A 24034-nucleotide genomic window follows, 5' to 3' on the forward strand; every position below is an offset into this window, starting at 1 on the left:
CACTGCCATTTGATCATTCAGCTCTGATGACTCCTCCAGCCCTGACCATGGTCCATCACTTACCACTCCTGCTGACAAAAAAGCCACTTTCCATAGTTAATTTTTCCATTAGACCTATTTCAGCCTACAGATCTCAAACTGAGCGCCACCAATTTCTTCTATCAGCAACACTTAGAAAAACTCCACTGCTAAGTAGGAATGCAGTTCTGCTGAATGCTAAACCCTTGATTTCCCTTCTACTTCTGACAAACCTGGTGGTAAGGACACTCCTTTTCCCTTGGCAATACACATGAACGCAGAGAGGTGAGGGCTCTACATGAGAAAATAACAATTTAGGCTCCAAGTAGGTTTTTAAAAGATGAATACTTACCTGTAGTTCAAGCAGCTTATTCTGAAGGCATGAAGTGCCTTTTATTTCATCAGTAAAGCCAGATGCTACTTTATCTCTGCTGATTTGCAAAAGTTCCTCCAGGTTACTTCTTTGTGTGTTATAGCTAAAGAAAGATGCAATCACTTTCAGACAGAATATTACTTCTAATTTAGTGGAACATGGCAGGGGCTGGGACTTGCTGACCAATAGATTACTGTATAAAATAAGCACAGTCTATTGCAAATGCATATTTTTACCTAAGTCCCAAATGAATGGGCATAAATGAGCAACAAATAAAAGAGCTGAGAAATTGCTCACCTGGCTAATTTTGAAGTGTGAATGCCTGCCCTCATTCTTGAAATTCAGTTTTATGAACGTAAAAATGTCAGTTTTTTAAAAACTTGACACTTTTTTTTTATTTTGCAATATTTGAAGTTATTAGTAAGGCAGATACAGATTTTTCTGGCCCAAGAAAAGAGGAGAAGTTTTCCAGCTCTAACTGTTCTTGCTACAAAATCCTAATGTTTGAAGCATTTAGCTACTGTAGTGCCTCCTTATCAATTACAGAGCAATATTAAGTAAACTGTAGTCAAACAAGAACAGAGTTCTGCATAGCAAAAGTGCACCCTATGTTTGATACATTCAATTAATTTAGGAATGTCTAGCATAGTATCATCTCAATATACATGCATTTTATCCTTTAAAAAATACCTCTCTAATAAAGCTGGTATGGGCAAATCACTGTCTTCCTCAAATTTCTTTGCATAGCTTTCTCCATTGTGATGTTTCACGTCTGGTTCCAAAACTATATCTGCAGCAGGTCTTGAGGTCTAAGTAAAAATAATAAAAGGTAACGATGACTTCTGCATCATGCTGTGTCAATACCTAGTGAATATTAACAGATATCTGTGAACTCCTGAAAGAAGCAATTGCTTTATGTGTCCCAAAGGAGACAAGAGATACCATTCGTGTATACAGGATGTGTTTAAACTCAGTCATGAACCAAAAGAGCAAATTTTTGAACACTTGCAGCCAAGGTCATTCATTCCTTCCACTGATACTGGGTCTTCGTCAAGCACAATCCACTTGTGCAAATTTTTGCTGCGGCTCCGTGGACATCCTTGGGCAACCACAAGGCACTGTCTTCTGCAGCTTTTGTCAGGCTGCTTATACCAAATGCCTTTGCATATACTCTTCTCCTCAGTTTGAGGCTGGCTGGTGTTAGTCATACAATTCATACTTTGATTATCCATGAGAGAACAGATTTCATCATTGTATCAGAGATAATATTAGTACCCTTACAAGAGATATTCCTTGATAATAGCTAATTCCTACATATCTTCAAACTTCATGTAAATGCAATGGGTCCCTTCCTATAAATCCCCACTCTGGAGGCTGTCTGATGAGCTGTCTGCAGCCTTACTTACATGAATGTTTATCCTAAATGAGACATCTTCTGTGGCATCGAAATGATGAATTGAAGTATCTTGCCTCTCTGAAATTATTTCTAGGAAGTTACATGTGTTCTGGTTTTCCCTGTATTTTTCTAAAGCAAATGCTTCCCACCCTTCACTGTTTTTCTTCTCTGTGTCCTCTGAAACTTGTTCAAGTTACTGGGAATTTGCACTTGAACACAGCTTCACACAAGACTCTTTCAGTTGAAACCCACTCTTTAGCAAAATATAATGCAAGGCTGGAGACTCACATCTCCTCAGGATGCCTAGTGCTGTTCCTTGCATGTTAGTTTTTAATATTTACTTAATCTACGTTCCCAAGTACAATGGGTTTTGATGTCTGACCAGAGGCCTGAGGTCCTACCACAATAAGAATAGTAACAGAAATAATCAGTTTTTCCTTTTGCCAATGATCTCCCCTAGACATAGCACTGTTTTCTAATAGTAAGTATGGACTTCTTACCTCCTGTACCGAAAGGATATCAATTTGTTCAGAAGAACCAGGCTTTTCTCCATTCTCAGAAGCAACAATGGAGCCCCTATGGTTTAAAAGAAATTTCAGCTTAAGAAAAAAATATGAAATACAAAGGGAAAAAAAGAAATCCTGCCTAATGATTAAAAACAGCGCAGCTGTGATGAAGGGTAATCAAATATTGTACTTGCTAGTTTATGAAACTTAATACTAAATGTTTAAATGTACAGCTGCCCGTAGTAATGTACATACTAATGTACTTGGCAGTACATTTACAATATCACAAAATTTATCCATATATCTGATTTCTATGAATCTACAACACATCATGCACTGTCACCCACTCTTTCTTAGATGACTGTCCTTTTCCAGCATGAGACAGCAGGGCCGCGTGAGTATCTGCCACAATTTGTTGAAGCTTTTCTAGCTTTTGTTCACAGTCTGCAGTCAATGTCTGTATGCCTGGGACAGTTTCTTCTGATAGTCTTCCCAATATTTTAAGGTCTTCTAATGACTTGCTAAGTTCCCTCAGGCTGCCTTCGTGGGAAAAAAAGGTCTAAACAAAGAAAAACAATATAATAAACTCATGTTAAGTCACAAGAATATGCAATTATTCTCATGCATTTTTTCTACTGCCATTGCCTTCTTGGATGAATGCACTTAAAGCGTAAGCTGTCAAACCAGGAGAGAAACATCTATTTTCCCTTGATTCTTTTTCAAATAGAGCCAGGAAAGAAATTAGGATTTCTGGCAACATGTTCTCCAGCTGCATTCACAAGACTATACTGACTCTTGCTTGATTTTGAAATTCATTCTGTTACTACAATTTTAGCTACTTTTGGTCCCAAGTCCTCTTCTCACTGACATCAGAAATACATGTCCCATTGACTATAGAAAAAATAGAATTGGAAAATTTATTTAAGATATTCCCCATCAATAATTGTACTTTCTAGGGTGAAATCAATATATACTAAAAATCTAACAAACATATGAGCAGCAGGAATGCACCTGAGAATGCTTATTTCTCTTTACTCTTGCATATGTAATATTTGCTGAAGATGAACCCGTGAAAAGCAAAGACTAAAACTCCACTAAATTCAATGAAGGCCAGCTTACATCAGGAGAGCAATTTCTTACCCTCGTAAGTGGTAAACTGGCCACATCAATGCATCTCAAAGAGGAGGATGAAAGAAAATACTGGAAGCAATGAAGGGTAAACCCCATTGCTTAAAGAATATGTAAGATTCACCATGACTCACCCTGGCAAGTGAAACATGAATGTTTTAGTCTAACTCTGTGGTTAATTTATACACAGCGCAAACACAGAGGTAAAGTGCAGCTATTGCACTGTGAGAAGATACTCTTACCTGAAGGCACCTAACACCAACTATGCAACTGTAACAAATCAAGGGAGTCACAGAACACATAATCATTTCTTATTTTTACACTTTGCACAGCTAAATGTGTTTTAATGCTTCAAGGTTGTCTTTTAAAAAAAAAAGGAAAAAGATACCATCCATGTAAGAAGGAGGTAATTCTAACAGTCTGCGAGGAGGCTAATACCTGCAGTCAAAAAAGGTAAAGAAATAATTTGGGTGGCCTCTTTGTTCTGTGTACACATACCACGGAGCACAAGGGCCCTGTTCCACAAACACAGGCTGCAATAATGTACCTAAAAAGGAGCAAGAAGGACAGACAATGCATTCACAAAGAGAGGTAGGCGAGCAGAAACGGAGTGTGGCAGGTACCTCATGTTCCTTGATGAGCCCTTTGGTTTTATCCATACTTAGGTGTTTCTTCTCTTTGCCTAATTGCTTATTGATTTTTTTAAAAATTGTGTTAAATTTCTTTTTTTCCCTTTCTACTAGGAGCTGGACACAGGATATAATTTCATGATGAACTGCCTGCAAAATTCAGAACACATTATCTCTGTGAGATGGTGAGACAGTATTACAAAGCAAATAAAAACCTCAGAATATATTGTGGCAAAAAAATTGTTTTTCAAAGATGCCAGGCCTAATGAGAACAGACAGTGGATTCTCCTTCCTATATTATCTCACCTCCCATCTTTTACGAACATCTTTACTCTTTTCTTCCACTACCAGCTTTTCACGATCAGATGAAATATTTTTCAGTTGTTCCGCTGCTTTCAAAAATTTGTCAAGAACTTTATTGTCCAGAGCATTAAAAGCTTCCTGCAAGAAAAGCATCATAATGAAAAATAAACAGAACTGAATGTAGCTTATTTACTTAATAAAATTACATCAGTAGCATACAAAACCCATGAATAAAGCATGCATGCATTGCATGTATGGGCTGTGATAGCTCTTGCATGGGTGAGTATGAGCGCATTCCCCATCCTTGCACACCTGCAAAAAGGTTGCAAACAATATCAGTGTACGCTTTTTTGGAGAAAAGCAGATGTTGTTCTTATAATCCCTCTTTTAGGGGCAAATTTGGTACCAAAGAAGAAAGATTAAGGTCCCTGAACTCTGCATCATTTCTAGGCGATGTACATGGCCATGTCCCATGCCTGTCAGTGAGCGGGTGAAAGGTCTACCTCAGTGCGATGGGACCCTATGAGATGGCCCGGAGTGAGGCTCTGTGCTGCTCCTGCACATGGCCGCCCAGGACTTGCAGTGCAAGATGAGGCAACACAGATTTTGGGCAATTCCATTTTAAGGAAGGACTTAAAGGACTCCTTTAAGAGATCCAGATTTTGAGATTGGACACTTTCTTTACCAGTAAGCCACTAGGAAAAAGAGGTGATTCAGTATTCATAATCACATTTTAAAAACTTGTCCAAGAATTCAGGCATGTGATTCTTGATGGGAATCTTAATTATTAATCAGGCAAAAAAAATGGCTGTAGTTCAGAACATGATGAGTACTGATGGGATGATGAAGTAATTTAAGTTAAGACAGGACACTGAATAAACTGCCATACAGATGTACATTTCTTCATTCAAGCTGTCTGCCAACCTAATATATGCTAACTGTAATAAATCAAAAATCTGATAAAAGCATTAATAGCTACCAAAAAAAAATTCCAATATTTTTCTCACTGTGGTACCTTAGCCTTTTAGATACTAAATAGCACTAAGAAATACTCAAATTCAGCTGGCTGAGAAAACAAACCCACCTCATATCTTGAAATACATTCTTCAGGACTTAATTTTTGACTGATAAGTTGCACAGCCTTTGAAATGGAGGCCTCAAGTTCTTTTTGGGATTCTTCAAAATTGAGCAAAGCCTCCTTCTCTGAGGGTCTCCTCTCAGATTTGGACAAGATGTTGTTCATGTCACCCATGACGGCCTTGGAAGAAAGAGACTCTTTTCAGAACATGCCTGAGTGTCAGTAATTACATAAAACTATTGCTTCATAAAATCACTCAAGTTCTTTGAGTTGAGATACTGATCTTTGAAATGTTCTAGTTTTTGCCTTGGCAAGAGTCTGGGAGACTGATTCCAATAGTATAAACCCTTTTTTATTTTACATAAATGAAAAGGAGACTTCCTAATCACATAATGTTAAAATTAGAGATGTCTGTGTGTATAAAGTACAACAACAATAAAAAAGGAGTACCTCTGTTTTGTCTCTGGCTTCTTTAATTCGTGCCTGCAGCCCAGTGGTGTGAGAATGCTGTTGGGACACCTGACTTGAAACATCTTGCGTCAGGTATTGCAAAATCTCTTCTGCTGCCACAACTTGTTCTTGGCATGAGGTTCCCCTTGCAGCCAAGCTCTGGTTGAAAGAAAAGCATTAGAAGCTTCTACAGTATTTATGTCTTTTTGTTTAAAGGAACTGAGTGAAAAAGCCAGCCTTGATCACAGATGGTCAATGTTTGGTCAAGGAAAAATCTTATATTCCAATTATGGTCAGTGTGTTACATTGCAAAATCTCTGTGTAGAGAGAAAGAAGTCTGCTGCCATCCACAGGGGATTCTGTTTGCTGAAACAGTCTTTCTGTCAATGTGATACCTCCCATGTCTTTGCCTCAGAGCCAATTAGAAGTATTTTTTAAATACGCTCTCCCATCTAGACAGCTTTCCAAATGAATGTACAAACCACACATTTGGCTATGTATCAGCTGATCATGAAGTCATCCAGAAGTAAGCACATATCAAGGCTCAGATTTTCTTGTGGTATTCAGTAACAAAAGGCAGGAAGCAGCTGGGTATTTTACATGCGAAAGTAGTGTGTCATATTTGAATATTTATCATGAAATGTCATTACTAGAGCTGTTTTGATCTATGAATATTCAACATGTTCTCCTGTTTGAAGTTGACAATTAGCATTCTTCTAATGATAATCAGCGCTTTATTCTGGATCTCAACCTATTGTACCGCAGGTAATAAGCGACCTGATCTCTTCTGCTCACAAATATGGAGATACAATACCAGTCACATTTTTGGAGGCTATATTTCAGGATGTCTTTTGTTACTTCACTGTTTTTAACAAACTAGTGTCACACTGCAAAATGAAGGTTTTTTTATAAACATATGCCCACAATTACAAAAAGATTAATAGATTTTTTTCATAGGCTCACACTCCTAATTCTGTCAACTAAACACAGTGCAAGAAGGCACAAACCAAAAGTAAACTAACACAGTTATTGTAGGTGGATGTAATGTACCAAAGAAGATCTATGTTTAATTTTAGCCCTTAGACAGAAGAGCTCCAATGAAACCTCCTGCCGGTGGTCACCCTCCTACCGTTAGATTATACTGGCCCTGTTGCAGACATAGCAAAAGGCAACGTAAGACTTCAGCTTTTCCAGTGCAACGCTTGGCATCTTTGTTCAGTCTTACCTTCACTGGCAGGCGAAGAAAATAAATCAGACTTTGTACTGAAGCTGCTGAGGTATATATACATATTTCTACCTGCCATCTGCTAAGAGGGGAAACAGTAATCCCTGGCAGAGAGACGTGGGAAACAATAGAGGCTAGTGGAAGTAACAAGAAATTCATCAATGCTCATTATGGGTGTTTAGAGCAACTTCCTATACGCTGAGATGCACAAATTATCCAGCATGCTGCTGAAAATACTTCAAGTATTCCAGTTTTTGACAGGTGAGCCCTGAATACAGACAAGTTGTCCCAAGCCTCCTCTCTGCACTGCAGGGTAGATGACAGAAAGCACCGTATGACCAGGGGAAATTCTCAACTCGGCACTTTGCAAAGTTTTAGTCTGCTGCGAATTAATTAATTAATTAATAATTTAATTATTATCGCTCAAGAGCAAGCTGCTGATCAGTGACACCAACAGCACTTCATTGGCACCTGCTTGTCATCTGGACACACTGATGTTGGAAGATTCATTTAGAGCTCGTCTGGGAGCAATCCTGGGAAATAACATCAAAACACTAGCATTGCCTTGACTTTTTACCAGTATTACAGCACAAAATCCACATTCATTTCTGCTTCACTGATGACGGCTCATTTTACCCCAGCCATGAATCCGTGCTGAAAGATGATGAACAAATATTTTAAGCAGTGTATTTCCCTTTTCACCTGCAAATGTTCCTCCATCTCAGGTTGCACAGGCCCCTCATGACTGATCTTGCCGAGCAGGCGTTCAGTCTCTGCTGCCCAGCTGTCCACCCCTCCAAGGAGCTCTTCAATTTTCTTCAGGCCCCCCAGAAGCTCCCTGGTCTTTTCAGCAGCATCTGTGCTCTCTTCACCAAGCTATAAAGAAAGAGCAGGGTAAGATGTTCATACCCGTCATCGGTTCATGGGTCTCCGCTACCCTCCTGCAACACAGTCACCACCTAGGTTACTTTCCAGCTTTTGCACCCAACAGGGATCAAAGGAGAAAGAAATGCCAAACATACTGGTAAATAAACCATGTAAGGCTCAGTTTTTCAACCCTGAGAGCAAGTGGGACAGCACAACCTGTGCCCATATGGCATGCCCGCTCCCCTATAAGCAAGCAGCCACAGCCACACTGCTGTGGAGAATAACTCCTGGGCTGCAGCATCCCCAGGGCTATGCCAGGGAATTGTCCAAGAGAAGGATAGCTGGTATTGACCCAATCAAGATTAGGGAGCGTGCTAACAGTTTAATGGTATTGTCAGTCACAGGCCAGAGCTCAAGCATTTGCCCTCACCTTTTTATATATAAAAATAAATATAATGTATATTATAGCCACAATGTCCAAAGCAATGCCAGAAAAATAACTCCTGAAGTCCTTAAGCCCTTGTAAGGGTGCAAGAGGCCTCTTTATCTCTGTTTTCTGAATATATTTCCTAAAAACGTCTCTTACTATGGGTTTTTCTAGGAAACTCCGAACTTCCTTCACTCTTGGGAACATGTTTCCTTTGATGTTCTTGCATTCTCATTAAGCTCATCTCCTATAAAAATGCTGTAATTTTTTGCCACCGTTTATTATCACAGCAGTACCTTTAATAAATGTCAATGAAAGGCTCAGCTTAGAAAATTAAGAGTTCTAATATTCCCAGGCAGAGTGAAAATGTCATTCTTGTGAAAGCATTCTAGGAAATATAATATATGTAACATTAAGCAGGTTTTATAGGAATTTACAGCAGCCTAAAAACCTGTCAAGTGAGCTGGTGTAAAGTTGCACAACCCTAGAAATATCTATGCAGCGATAATTACTTTTTACTAGCTGAGGCAGAGATTATACAATTTAGCAAAGACTCACAAGCTCTTAACAAATTGATTACTTCCATCTCTAGAACTGAATAAAGAGCTTTATTCTGCAATAAGATTTCCTTTTATAAGTGGTTTTAAAATTTCCATTTAAAAAATTGAACATTTTCCATCGTGCCATAAAGAGCATTTAACTGAGTCACAAAGACTTAAGAATGGGATGCCTCTGTGTATTCTCTGTTCCTCCTGTTTTAAAACTGGCAATACTGAGTTGACTGAAACATTTATTAACCTCTGATTAGCAAGCTGATAAGTCTAGAAAATATGGTTTTGAAGGCTGCATAGCAAAAGAGCCACATGAAACTAGTAACTTACAAAGCGTGTCCTCTTGATGAACTTAGCCCATCTCCTGTTCAGTTTCTTCAGCTCTTTGGCAATATTTGATCCAACTTGCTCTTTGCTGACTTCGATGAGATAGTTTCCAGCTTCATTTAAGCAACCATGAACTGAATTCCACTTCGCCAGGATCTCAGCAGGGATCTAGACAGAGGCATTGACAGCATTTAAAGCAGAACTCTGCCAAAAGTTTATTTCCAAAATGTGGAACAGAAAAGCAACAACAACCACCACTGTCATGTGTAATGATTTCCTTCCAGGAGGCTTCCATGTATCTCTGTCTGTCATTACAAAGAGAAATCCAACCACATACCTCTTTCGGATGTGCGTTTCGTTTTTCTTCCAGCCACATCTTCAGTAAGTGGATGTTTTCTGTATAATTACTCCAGGAAGACAGGACTTTCTGTAGGGTGGTATTTACATTGGAAATATAGTCTCTGCACATAGAAATCTTTGACTCCACTGCCTTAAAAAGTTTGCTAATTTCTTGAGCATCTCCAGCTAGGACATCAAATAGGGAATATTATTATACATTTGGAAACAGAGAGGTTATTTTACACAAAACATAAGTGGAAATTAAAACTGGTGACAGCACATCAGTTCAAAATAGAGGTCTTCATATCAGTTTCTGTGCACGAACTTACCTAAGACAGGATCGCTTATGTTTTTGTTTTTCAAATCTTCACAGATGTGAGTAGCAGTTTCTAGTTGCGTTTCAAGTCTCTTTTCTTCAATGAAATTCTGCCCAAAGTGAAAAGTAATTGGCGTGGGTAACACTAACCCACATAAAACTAGGTAGGAAATGCAGCTTGGGATACAGTTTTTTCAATATGAGCCTATAACCTGCAGGTTAAATGTAAACTGAGCAAAGCCAATCCAGCAACTCATCTGCACCCTTTAGCCTGAAGTAGACCTGTTCTTTCTTCTGCTCATGCAGACAGGAACTTAAATGGCAATATTAACTCCTGAATGCCATTGCCTGAGTCACAGCCCTGCATGAGTCAGGACTGTTTATTTCAAAAAGCTAAGGCCCTAGGGCAACATTGAGAAATGGCATCTAGAACAAGTCAGGCAGAATTTAGTCACATAAGTCAAAAAAGTGATGAAAGTGAGAGGTGGGTTTCCTTGCATGAACAGAAATGTCGACATGCCTAGCTCCTGCCACAGATCAAGTGACATCCAAACTGGGGACAGAAAGGGTGAGAGAGGAAGAAACGGGAGCAGAGGAGGAGACTTGCACTTTGAACTTTCACACAGGAATGAGAGGGTTGATCCTCAGCCCCCCTCTGTCTGAGCTGCATCTCACCCCAGAGCTCCCCAATCCTCAAATGTCTGATCTAGCAGGCTACAAAGCAACCTCTCCTGTGGCCATTACAAACCTGGGCTGCCATGCCACCACTCAGCCAGGACTGCACATCATAGGACCAGAAGGAGAGCGAGCAACAAGCCTTAAGCTCCTAGGGAAAGCTCTATATTCTATCAGCTTGAGAAAGACTGTGAACCACAACTGTAGAAATAACATGATAGTAAGTATTTATGAAACCAACTGAATCAAGAAACTCAGCACAGATGATCAACTCTGTACTCCCATCTCACCACAGGGTAAGGTTAATACTGCTCAGGAAACTGATATTTTATACAACCTCTTGTTTCCTCCGTCCACAGTTCTGATGCTGGTGAAATTCCCACTAATTTAACTAGGGATCTGCCAGTCTGAAAAGCTTATGAGAAACTCTTTAGAAACTCCACTAAGATGGAATTCAGGGGGAGTCCCATTAACTGGAGATGGGGCAAAAATGATGGCATCAGCATTTTCATCTCTCTGCCCCTATTCTTGATGCATCTTTGGCAGTATTTGGGGCAGGGTAATCCATCCCCTCCCATAGGCCTACACGTGGCATCACTTTAATAACTTGAGCCCAGAAGCTGAGCTAAGCACAAAATATAACACAACAAGACAATTCGTATTCACTGCGAAGCCTAAGAAGGTAAGGGAACTGGAAAAGGAAGAGGCAACAGCAAAAGGCAGTATTATCCAGCACTGTGGGTAATGGTTGTTTCTGAAGGTAGCAACTACTGAACTACCCCAGAGAGGTTTGAGCTAGGGAAGGCCTGCTACTGCTGGTGCTATAAATAGTCTAGAAAGAAAGAAATCATAGAATCGTTAAGGTTGGAAAAGACCCTTAAGATCATCGAGTCCAACCGTTAACCTAGCACTGCCAAGTCCACCACGAAACCATGTCCCTAGGCACCACGTCTACCTGTCTTTTAAATACCTCCAGGGATGGGGACTCAACCACTTCCCTGGGCAGCCTGTGCCAGGGCCTGACAGCCCTTTCGGTGAAGAAGTTTTTCCTAATATCCAACCTAAACTTCCCCTGGCGCAGCTTGAGGCCATAAATCTTCTCAATAAAGAATAATAAAGGGCAGAGAGAAAATGACAAGCAGTCACAGCTCGCTCTATTTCTCCAAACTGAAGAAAGAACTCTCATTCAGAGGAAAATGGGAAGACATGGAGAAAACTTCTATGGAAGTCTACCTGTCCTCCTTTGCATAAATCCCAGATCTGACAAGCCTCCCACGCTTCTACCAACTACCATAGTATCTTCAGATGAGGACAGACATAAGCTTCAATCAAAGAGAGGTGGGGAAGAATTATTGTCAGGGTGTGACACATATATTTTAAACTTACATTCCAATTTTCCAGCAGTGATTCCACGGACTCTTTTGTCCCATATTTCATGTCCCAGATATTTAGCTTTATCATCACCTCATTGACAATCGCTGAGCACAGTCCATAGTGGTATTCAAGAAAGGTGCTGGAGTTTGTGAAACGGATACTGCTGAATCTGCAAACAGTGAAATGTTCCAAAAGTTGACTCAAAATCATTGGATATGGAAGGCATTAATGGATAAGGTTTTTAGCCTAAAAACTCAGAATTCCATATTTGTAAACATTATTTTGTTACGACAGGAGTAAAATTTTAAGATAACAACAGTTCATTTTTTTAAGTAGCAACAATTTTCAGTCAATATTGACTGCTCAACTTATGAAAAATCTTAAATGCCCAGAAAAGGGGCATCTGCCATCTGTATGTCAAAGGGTCTCAGGTTACAGACACAATTCACTGGTCATTTTTGAAAATATCCTCCAACAGTTATATGGGGTTGCACAACCTGTAGTGATTTTAAAAGGTGGAAATTAAAAATTAGAGAATGCACACCCCCAGAGAAATTTTTATATTCAAAATATTCATGTTTCCTACCCTTAGTGGGTGTTTCCTATCCACACTAGAAAGGGGCATCTAAAAAGTTCCCATTAATGAGCTCCACTTTCTACAAATAATTAGACATTCATGGGACCAATGAGGGAACCTGCCTGTTCCGCATGACAGTATTAATCTGCTTAGGTGGAAAATGCTCTTTTTCTGCAAATTATAAATTATGTGCTCTGTTCAGAATAGCACAGCAAGTCAATAGCAAAGCTAGAATACAACATAGTCAAAGAGAGGGAATTTGAGGATCACAACCTTCTTTTCATTTCCTCTAACTTTTCAGGCAAGACTAGTGGCATATTCTTCTCATCTTCATTCTTAAATGACTGAAGGGTGTCCAAGTGAGAATCAAAACAATCCATCAGACCCTGGGGAGAAAAAGATATAGTAAGCCATTCGTTTTAATTCTAGAGTATTTCACCTGGGAACCTGCAAGTCACATGCCATTAGGGTGAGGGCTATTAAGAACTAGTCAGCACAAGACAATCTTCCAGTGTCTTTACTCATTAAAATGCAATGAAAGTACTCATCACCTTCTAAAGTGCATATTTAGTGCAGTACCACATGATTTTTTACCACTGTGCATCTAGTTAAATATAAGGAACATGAATCTACACTACCCATGCTGTTACCTTTTTCCTCACTTTCACTATCATCTTTAGGAGAAAAAAGTGGCATTGTAACTGTTTCAGGATATTAAGTTGTTCTTTGCTATGTGTTAGCAAAGACTGGCAGGAAAACCTGTTGAATAAACCTATTATGTCACACTTGCTTAATACTTTATTTGAATGCTCAAAAGATTTCCATCTAATACCATTAGATGCATATTGCATTATCCCTCTGATGGCCAGTATTACATAATTGGGGAATATTTTGTGGGCATGTATCTCAGCACCAAATTCTCAATGTAAAAATTAAACATAAAATGCATTGTACAGAAGATAACCATATTTATAAATGGCATATAAAGAAATATGCTAAAAGTTCATTACTATGTAATAAAACCTGCCACAAAGCATGTTAATGGAAATGGCTAAATCCTGGGGCAGCCCTGAACCCCCAAAATAGTACACAGATTTTAAACACTTGATTTTGCAATGTTAATACTATTCCAGTCAGACAATTATGAGCATTGGTGGGTAATTTCCTAGATCTTAAGAGAAAGTAAAATTTCCATTATAAGGCACCACCTTGGTAACAGGATTCCTACATGAGACTTACTAAAAGGACTGACTAGAGGAAGGAGGGCAAAAAAAAAGTTCTCAGCAGAATGTCATCCCATCAGAAAAAGAGGATTTGACAGAAATTAAGTATCTTGGGTTTCTTCTCCTTAAGGAACTTAATGATTTTATCGATATGTTCAATGGGAATAAAAAACAACATCTCTTTCTGTCTCATTCTTAGAAATGCTTTAACTACTTAGGCTGAACAACAAAAATCATAGATCAAATGGCTAAATTCTGGCAAAGCTGTTCTTAGTTCAAAAGCCATCTCTCATATCAGGAACTGATTAGCAACAGTACAAAAAAGGGATGTTATCAAGCCACTCACAAGAACCTCTATTTCCCATTCCTTCAAATTCTCTCTAAGGACACGTCACAAAAACATCCAACTTCCCCCTTTTTAATAAAAAAACCCAAGTACAGCATTATGATGATCAACCAGGCATCAACACATCTACTCTTTTTAAAGTTTTCAAACTCCAAAGGACATTTAAACTCTTATCAGTGTAAAGATTTCAAGATCAGAATAAATAACTTGCATGGTACCAAGGTACCAAAATACCTCCCATTGCTTTGAATGGAATTACAGAGTGATTCAGCAAATACTTAACTTTAAATACACAAACTGCATGAACTCACTGGAACGTAACCCTGGGCCCAAGTGCTTTTCTGAATAGGTATGCATTAAGCATAGATTTAAAGATAAAGATGCAATTACTGTGTGTTATTACTTAACAAACAAACAAGTTGCAGGAACCACATAAAAAAGAATACCATCATTTACTCATTCAGAGAGTACTCAAATTTAATCTCATCCCAGTGAAGTCAGAAACCTTCCTTATAGACCCATGCAGTTATTTAATTAAACTCATCATTGTTCAAAGGTATGTTCAGAAGAGCTTTTCATCTTCAGAAGATAAACATATCCACATCGCTTCCCAAAATGTCAAAGAGCAATTCCATAACAAGTGCTTTGCTAGGTCAGACTGAAGCAGAATGTTCCTTTGTGATCAGCATACCTTAAATATTATAATTATTTCTCTGAAGACAAACATTGCTTTAAATGGGTCCTGCAAATCAGGCAAATCTTCTGCCTGCAGATGTTCTACCTCCTGAAGCCAGGCCTCAATGCTATCCAGAGGGGAGGGCAACATCTGGTCCAGCTTCACTTTCCATTCGTTAATCTTAAAAAGGAAAACAAGTGATTAAATTTCTCACTATTATTTTCTTCCCCATTCCCAAGATACTGACATATGCTCCGTAAGCTGATGCTCTAGACATTCCAGAAAAAAAACACCTGTCACCATTCAGAAAAGGAGCTTCCAGTGAAGTCAGCTGCAAATCAGCTATGTTTACCTGAGACCCAGATTTGCTCTGAAACACTACAGAGAATTTGGCAGTTACTATCATCGGCTGGTGACCATCTCAAGGCCCAGCAACAGGGAGATTTATAGTAAATTCGTTGCAAAATAGAGGGGAAACAGGGATGCTCTGGACAGCTTTCTATCTTGGGGCTGACAGGGGAACATCTCATCCATAAAGAGCAATTACCAGCAAGGCCCAACACATCCCACTTGTGGCAGAAGGAGACAACACAGCCAACCTCATTGCGAAGCGCTGACCAACCAGATCTCACTATATCACTGTCTGTGCCGTGGGAAAGAGTATATTAACACACATTTCCCAGCTGCATCGTTATCTGAGCCATAATTACGTCCCAAAAGAACCTTTTAAGCATAAATAGGCCAAAAACTTTGATCAGAAGAGTGCTCAAAGATAATCTGACACAGGCCATTTTTCACAGATGCCTCACAGTCCTGAGGCTGAGGAGGCAGAAGGGTAATACACAGTCACCTTCTGCCTCCTCTTGGGCCCTGTACACCACTCAGTTTGGACTTCAGGTTCAGAGTCAATATCAATCCAAATAAAGTATCACCTCCCCGCTTTTCCCTGTGCAAGTTCGTGGGGTAGACTTAGGCTTCTTCATCAAACACACTCACGCTGGTAACAAAGTAAGCTAGAAATGCCTCTGACCTGAGAGAGCAGTTTATCCCACTCTTCTCTCATCTGCTGCTGGCCTTCGCTCAGCTCAGCTTCACTTCTTTTTGATGACAACACAGGCAGAAAGGCGTTTTTTTCTTGGTTAAATGCTTGTATAAATGACATCATTTCCTAGGGATAAAAGAGTAATTCACAGAAGACTTCAGGTGGAAGCTCATGGAGCCAAGTACTGCCTTTGAACACATTGGTATGACTTCCATGAACTTCAAAGGGTGTGAGGCATGGAAAGGCAAGATAGCAGGAAAGAGGCATACTTGTCTCCAGGCAGTATTTGCATCTGAAATTATAGGTGCCACTCACTAGCAAAATCTGTATTTAATATAATGTCAGTGCAGCCAGGACATGGTTCTCCCCTCCCACCAAGAGAAAGGGAAAATTCCTCCCCTCACAGTCCCCCATGGGCCATTTTATTACAAACTCTGGCTACAATATAAACCAAAAGAAATTTTACTTCTGGGGCAATCTATAGCCAACATTTCAACCGCTCCTCTACAACATTAGTTGGGTAAAACCTACAGTTATTATTATCACGGAAATGGCAAAGGTGACCCTGTAAAGGGCCTATGTGCTTGAATGTTGTCCCAAGTCCTCAACTATGTCAATTAATTAAAAGACACTACTTTACTCTCTCCAAAAAAACTTGCTCTGCTCAGAAACCAAGCAGCATGTATCTGTTTCCTAACAAAGAATTTCATCCTATCCTTCCCTCAATCATTTGAGGGCATTTACCAAACTCGTCAGATTTCCAACTCTTGTTTAAAAGTTTATTTAACACTTCAGTTTAGGCAATGAAGATGAAAAGCTATGTTTCTGGGAATATTTTTAATATTTCTTTTTGCAAAAGCAGTTAAATATGAAATGCAACTTACTTTGGACTTATGGTAATATGTTTCATTCTCTGTGTCGATAAGCAACTTTGCTAACTTCTTCTCCTGTGCAGCCAACCAGCTCACGGCCTCTCTTACTTTTTCCTGGTAATTAGAGCAGAAAATTTCCTTTTTCCATTTCGCAAGACTTGTTTTTCATTTACATTGTTCCATAAAACAACACACATTGAGCATATGATAAACCCCGTTCAAAGCTATTGAAAAATAAATAATTCCTGGGGACTCTAATGAGTTTTGGGTCAGGCACTATTATAGAGCAAGGCCAAAGTTTTAAACCTGGCACCTGGATACGTGGAGACATCTTAAAAGAAGAGCCTGATTGCAGTCCTATTGAAAGGAGATTATCAGTATGGAGATATGTGACTAACCAATTAATACATAAACTCTCATAGGAGAATATAGAGAATAGAAAACTTGGTTTTCCAACCAGTATAATCTGTGAGTCACAACATCTGTCCATTTTACATGTGAGCTATTAAATTCAACGCTGGGCTGCTCTGCACACTTGCAAATCTGTCTGCCTCTACCCCAATATTTACATATAGACTTCAGAGCACACATGAAGACAAACAGGGTTGAGAATGTCTTCTGTAACAGTTAAATGAAAAAACAAGACAACTTGCACGGCAATTCCACCTGTATCATCAAAAATCTATCACATTGAGTCTTGACTACCACACAGGAGCATCAGAACAGTCAAGCCAATTCAGCCCTCTCAGTAGCGGAATCTGAGGATCTACTATCTAACTGTTCTTGAGTCAGGTTATAAACTGGGCAAAGAAAGTACTGATAATTCTTCACATCCATGATGCACATTCATTTAAAAATGCCTCAGTGACAAGCCATATGACATACCTGCATGTCTTCTTCAGACTCATGCAAATTCCTGGAGTATTGTAAAAATTGAGTCACATAAGTCATGATTGATTTTTCATCCGGATTCATAATGTCAACATCTACAAGAGCCAATACACCATTTACATAATTATGCAGCCTTCTAGGCCTGATCACATAATTACACGCTATACTGCAGTTATTAAAACACATTACCATAAACATGCTTATTTTGCAGCAGCTCAGTTAACATACCATGGACAGAAATTAATATGTAATGAACATTTTTTTTCCTTGGGAATATTTTAATATAGCATGATTAACTAATGAAAAAGTTTCTCCCATGTTAATATAGCATGATTAACTAATGAAAAAGTTTCTCCCATGAACGGGAAAGTTTCATATCCTTTCTTCTGCATATTGTTCCTGCATTTGCTGCCAATTCAACAACCCTACAAATCCTAACTACAGTCAGTGTTATGAAATAAAGAACCTCAGGTTTGAGCATTACAGTAAAGATCAATGTTCCATTTCAAACTTAAGCACAGTCTTACTTTTTCCTGTATTACAAGTTAACGCATATAGGATTATATTAATCTCACTTCTGATAACAAAGATTTAAAAAAAGCAGATCATTTACCTTCAGGTTCAAGAAGCCGTGGAATATTCAGCTCTAGTTCTGCAATTCTGAAAGCCTCTTTAAGGTTTTCTTTATTGCTTCTAGCTTTTGCCTTTTCCAAATCAACTAGACCTGGTCGTAAGGTTTGGATGATGGCTAAAAAAGGCAGTCCGCTTCGCCAGCTTGACTTGAAATCAGTCACATTGATAGAGCCATGCCTATCCCAAAAATGATTAGAAACAAAATGTTATAGCCTGTTTCCTCAGATGTCCTAAGTACAAATTTAGGAATAGGATATAAATTCAGTAAAACAGAGTATGAAACAAATCCAAGGAGTTATAGAGAACGTTGCCACTGAACTTCTGCAGAAGCTGGGTCAGACAACAATACAGCCAGTACTACCAATTGCTACAATTATATATTTTTATACTGTTTTTGCAAAATGACTCAATGTTTTTATCTTATGTTGCATTCTGAAGATAAAACCTTGCTGATCCAATATCCTTTCTGAACATCACCTTTGTGCACAGTATCTATGCATTCTATGGGATGGAAAAAACAACAAGCAAAGCACTGAAGAACATGTAGGTATTTGTCTGTAAGGGCATGGAGTATTGGAATCGCCCCTGGCATTTTAGAAAATCCAAACCTTAAAAGTGATCTATTACCGCAGGAAAAATATTTCTTTTTTAGCTTAGTGTCTTTAAAACATCTTCTGTTAAGCGGAGCCTGGACAGTGCTGTGAGGTGCCCAGCTCTGCAAGCCGCAGTGAATTCTGGGACAACTTTCCAGAAAGAGCCCATATATTATGAGCATGTTATGGCATGGAAAAGATGTGGGGTTTCAGGTGATCAAATTTAGTTACAAAACGATGGGCCAGGACTTACAAGATTTGTTCTTTTACCAAAAAGTATAGGATTCACTGATAACAAAATCATTTAACGTAATCACAGTTCAGAAAGGATGCTACAAAACAGACAGCAATATTGCTGAAAAAGCAAAACAAGCAAAAGAAAGAGGAAGACTAAATGGACAGAGAGCTGTTTTTTACATGCCAATCAACCTTGTTCTGATAAAACACAGCTAAAAGGGAAACTTCAGTGCCTGAAAACATTTCCCAAGCATTAAGCCTCTGATGTGCTGATGAAGGCCTTTATCTCCCACTAACAACACGGAATATTAGTAGAATGTTATTAGAACATAAAGCAACCAAAGAGCTGGAGAGAAAGGGCTGTCATTATTGTAAAACATATTTGAAATGTCCCGGAGTGAAGCAGTAGCCCTTGAAGAAAATGTAGAGCCTGTCCCTTGCAAGAAATACCTGTATCTGCTCTAGATCGCGCGCTGTGAATACTCCTGCTGAAATCAACAGAGCTATCTGGACATCAAGCATAAGCAAACATCTTGTTAGAACTGGGGACTAGGACCTCTAGGACTAGGGTCCTTCTTGGGGATCACACAGTGTTTTGACACAAAACCGCGAGATGTGGGAACCCTAGAAATCCTACATTTTCCATTTTAAAAAAAAAATAAATTATTGAAACTTTGTTAACCAGCGCCAGCCATGAGGATTAAAACTAGCAAATCATGTAAACATTCAACTAGACTTAACACACAGGAGCCCCTAAAAGAGAAAAGCCAAACAACTCAACTTACACTGTGGTATTTTATCAGCAGGATTAGCTTCATGTTACCATATTTAAAGGGCTCATGTCAAAACTTTTAGGGCCTGATTGATGCTAAAAGTACTGGTAACAACACCTGAAATCTAAAGGATTTTCTGCTAAGCTGTCACTAATGTTAAAAAACCAGGGGAAAATATCACCACGTTTAGAGGAAAGCAGTAAATACAATGTGTAACATACTATTTATAAGTCTTGGATGGAACTTACAGTGAACACTGTTCTTTTGCCCACAACAAAAGAGCCTTTGTAGCAGAGATCTTCCACCGTTCCTTAATTTTAGCACTTTTTTTAGCTGATCGGCTTGCCTTTGGAAAGGAGTCAACAGCACTTGAACAATCACGTGAAGGCTGATTGTAAGTACAAGCAAGTGTCCTGGCAAGTTCTTCAATCTATGAGAGATGACAGGAGAGTCAATCAGGCTTCAGTGAAAAATTACCAAGACATCAATGGCAGAAAACCACAGAGAACTAGAAAGGACTCAATCAAAGCTGTAATAGTAGTTCCCTGCCCCCAAAGAACAGATCAGGGTTTTTTATCTGTTCAACCTGAACTATTTCGTGCTGAATTCCCATCTTTAAGTGATTTTTTTGGTAGGAAATATTCACCCAAAGACTTCCATGTTATACTGGGGGTACCAGCAATGGTATCAAGGGACCTTCTCACTCAATGCTCTTTTCTACTCCTCCTCCCAGTGAAAGCAGCCCGGGGCAGCTGTGTTTTCTGCTGTCAACAGCGTCATGCATTAGACACGCTCAGAGTTTGCCTGCTCACTCAGGGTGCAAGAAAACCTACTCCACAGACCTCAGAGATCTACATTTGCTTAGAGAAGCTTGATTTAGGTAAAAAGATAATGCATAGGCTATGTGCAGCACAAGAATCTTCAGCACCAAAGCACCTTTACCAAGAAAAATATGGGCTAAAATACTGCTAAGTAATTTTGCTTCTTAGTGCTCTCCTGAGCCCCAGTCACCAGTTCACCCCCAGTGCACCTGTGTTAATTCACTGCTGGGCTCTGGCTAGATGACTGTTTGGCTCCATGATCCTCTGCAGTCCTACAACATGAATAAAGCAAGGCCCTGTGCTTTCAAACCACCCCACACGAGATGCATGCTCAGTATCTTGTATAAGAAACATCGCTACGACAGCCTTCATGCTATTTTGGGCACCTGGTACTGAAAAAAATAATAGCAAGAATTACACATTGCGAGCACAGCCAACACTGAAGAGAGAGGCTGCCCCTGAGGGAGATGGATGTGAGACACTTGGCACTATTTGCTCTATTTGGAGCGTAATCATTGCAGGCCTTAGACAGATAGGCAAAGTTTAGCCTATTTTTTAACTGGTTACTTTAAAAAAAATCTCAATATCTTTCCTTCCTACCATTTGCAGCCAGATACTGTTCATCAGGCTGTAATGCCATCGTTGCATTGGCGAAGCAGCTCAGAGACACAGGCAAGATGCACTGGTGCGTCTCTTCCCTGAGCCGCCACTTCCAGATGTCAGAAAATAATCTTCTGCTTTGTAATAATTCATCTCATTTGGCAACCACGTAAGTCAACACATTTTTGTGCTTTTTTGCTCTACTAAAACTCTCTTACATCGCTGAAATACTTACTTGAAAATGAAATATAATTGTCCAAATTAGGCCAAGCACAATGGAAGGTTTTCCTTCAATAATGTCAGCAACATGAATATTTATGAGCTTGAGCTAGGGGAAAAAAAAAAGGATCATTGTTAACAAAGAAAGTGTTCCACCAGCTAAACTGGCTTTAGTTGTGAATTTTGAAGTTAATACTCACTGATCTGCTCTTTAAAAATGTCAAAGCATTTTCTATGTTGCTTCTGCACTGGAAGGTATTAAATCCTTTTTCCCGTGGCTGTGAAGCAAAAAGAACAGGTTACATCCTCAGTTGTAAAAATTAAATTTATTTTGTATTTTGGTAAGGGAAGTCCTGCAAAGATTCACAAATTACTTCAGATCAACTTATTTCAGTGTGTTCAGTGTCAGTGGTGTAAGAGTAAGTTACTTGCAAATAGCTCTATGACTCCAGAGGGATCATTCATACGCTTAAAATTAAGCATCCAGAAATCTTTGCTGGATTTGATGAAGGATTGAAGTAATATTTTTATTACTCTGTCTTACCAGATGTTGACCCGAAAGCACTTCCAGCAGATCCAAAAGCAAATGTCCTTGCTGTATGTCTGTATACAGGTCTGAGATAACAGAAGGAGGTGTATGCTGCAAAATAAATTTCAGTGCTTGTCACACCATCTTTTGTCATTCTGAATTCAACATACTACAGAATATCACAGATTACTCTGTGAAAAAAATGTTTAGCATCCTTTATTTTTTCAATAAGCTGAAATATAAATCCTGCATCTAATCAGCCATATCCTGCTTCTTCTAACCCATTATGTCTGTCTCTTATTCCCTCTTGCCCTGCCTCTCAGTTTTATGAGGGTAATTTTAGCCCTCATTTTCACGTGTTTATACTTTTCAAGAAGGTATGTGGCAAAAACCCAAAAAACTTTGAAAAAGGGAAAGTTAAGAGAAGCAGTTAATTCCTATTTTGACTTCTTACTCAATGTATCCCGAGTACAAATTTTACTATAGAGCTGAATAACTAAACGCTCACTCTTTTCAGCCACTAGTGGACAACACAAACCTACCAAGAGCTCACCAGCTTCTGCTCAAGGGGGGACCAAAACAGGATTTTTTTTTTTTACCTGACCAAGTCAGAACCCCAGCACATGCTGCATGAGCTGCTTTGTGAAAGCTATGTGGTTTGTCTTAATACCAGTCACTCAGGTGATCCCATTAAACTCATGTTTTTGGATTGCATAATACAATAATACTTACCTAAACACAGTAAAACTAATAATAAATACAGAACCTCATAAAACCCTGAGACATGTGCCACAATCCAGCACAAGTATGTTTTACCACATCAGCAAGAAAGATACTGTCATCTACTTAAACACCATCTCTTACAAATGTCTTTGGATCAACACCAATACAATGCTGTTACACCTATTAAACAAATGCTTTCCAGAGGCTACTTTTTCCAATCAGTACCTAAAATCTTATATTAATTTTGTTTATTCCTACAGAATTTAATCTCCATACAGCATGTCCAAATCAAAAGGGCAAAAGGCACATCTTTCCTAAAGAATCCCCTTCTTACCTTTGCCAGTATTGAATTTATCCAGCTAGTGAAGGTTTTCTTCTGTGTAAACTCTCGCTGCACTGGGAAAAAAAAAAAAAAAGAAAAAAATGTTTAATGGAAAAAATGATCTGGTTTTATTTCTCTTTCTCAAAAAGACACATGGCATCTATCTCAAACCTAAGGTCCGTTCTTCCAGATATTAAGATACAATTTAATATTAGTTTTTCTCAACTCTTATTTTAGTGCTGACATTTTCTTGCTTGCAGAGACAATACTGCAAGGACCTCCACAACCATCAAGCATACTTCTACTGGATGCTGCAAAGAGCAACTAATGAACATTTTCTCAAAAGCTCAGCAAATGCAAACAGAGGTGTGAACATATCATCCTACAGAGCGGTATGTCTAGAATAACTCCATCCATTCCTAAGCGTTCCTTGAAAGACTCAGGGCCATCATCAGTACAAGATTCATCTTGAAATTTGGGAAAAGCCATGCATGGAGTTGGGTGATGAGACCAGGATGGAGGCTGGGGTTAGGAGATAAATGCAAATCTGTAGGTGAAGCCATCCAACAGGATATCTAGGCTAACTGAAGGGCTAGGGAGGGTTATTAGGCTGTCATTGGGGAATATATCCTCTAACAGCATCCTTTTCAGGGCTAAGCCCTCCCTAGGGTATGTAGACCATTAATCTGGCCAAAAAGGGGCACACGGGGTCTTAAAATAGGAGGGAGGAAGAAGGAAGTGCTTGAACTCATGCCCCAGTAAAAAACAGTGAAACGGGACTCAAAACGTGACCTGGTCACACAGAGATCCAGCTCTTCAGCTCTTCCAGGTCCTTCAGGCTGGGACGCACTGATAAACTAGAATCATGGAATTGTTTAGGTTGGAAAAGACCTCTAAGATCATCAAGTCCAACCGTTAACCTAGCACTGCCAAGTCCACCACTAAACCATGTCCCTAGGCACCACGTCTACCTGT

At 39.2% G+C, this 24034-nt stretch overlaps 1 protein-coding gene across 5 annotated transcripts in view; it reads right to left on the reverse strand.

Annotated features, from left to right (window-relative positions):
- Positions 1 to 24034, reverse strand: part of SYNE2 (spectrin repeat containing nuclear envelope protein 2) — a 200212-nt gene that overhangs the window by 147812 nt on the left and 28366 nt on the right. For 4 of the 5 annotated variants that reach the window (XM_087747933.1, XM_087747931.1, XM_087747929.1 and 1 more), the window contains exons 3-26: positions 23072 to 23133; positions 22030 to 22125; positions 21686 to 21763; positions 21502 to 21594; positions 20094 to 20275; positions 18223 to 18419; positions 17604 to 17704; positions 16731 to 16832; positions 15835 to 15972; positions 14820 to 14984; positions 12833 to 12945; positions 11995 to 12151; positions 9947 to 10043; positions 9616 to 9803; positions 9282 to 9446; positions 7809 to 7982; positions 5882 to 6040; positions 5438 to 5611; positions 4357 to 4491; positions 4045 to 4200; positions 2641 to 2852; positions 2288 to 2363; positions 1082 to 1200; positions 371 to 494 (exon numbers count right to left, since the gene is read on the reverse strand). In XM_087747933.1, coding sequence (XP_087604059.1) covers positions 371 to 494; positions 1082 to 1200; positions 2288 to 2363; positions 2641 to 2852; positions 4045 to 4200; positions 4357 to 4491; positions 5438 to 5611; positions 5882 to 6040; positions 7809 to 7982; positions 9282 to 9446; positions 9616 to 9803; positions 9947 to 10043; positions 11995 to 12151; positions 12833 to 12945; positions 14820 to 14984; positions 15835 to 15972; positions 16731 to 16832; positions 17604 to 17704; positions 18223 to 18419; positions 20094 to 20275; positions 21502 to 21594; positions 21686 to 21763; positions 22030 to 22125; positions 23072 to 23133 — 3263 coding nt within the window. The remainder of the gene's footprint in view (positions 1 to 370; positions 495 to 1081; positions 1201 to 2287; positions 2364 to 2640; positions 2853 to 4044; positions 4201 to 4356; positions 4492 to 5437; positions 5612 to 5881; positions 6041 to 7808; positions 7983 to 9281; positions 9447 to 9615; positions 9804 to 9946; positions 10044 to 11994; positions 12152 to 12832; positions 12946 to 14819; positions 14985 to 15834; positions 15973 to 16730; positions 16833 to 17603; positions 17705 to 18222; positions 18420 to 20093; positions 20276 to 21501; positions 21595 to 21685; positions 21764 to 22029; positions 22126 to 23071; positions 23134 to 24034) is intronic. The other variant, XM_087747934.1, reaches the window with a different exon arrangement.

The sequence above is a fragment of the Nipponia nippon genome, unplaced genomic scaffold, assembly GCF_047370975.1.
Source record: "Nipponia nippon isolate SJK-2023a ecotype South Korea unplaced genomic scaffold, ASM4737097v1 scaffold_11, whole genome shotgun sequence".
NCBI classification, from domain to species: Eukaryota; Metazoa; Chordata; class Aves; order Pelecaniformes; family Threskiornithidae; genus Nipponia; species Nipponia nippon.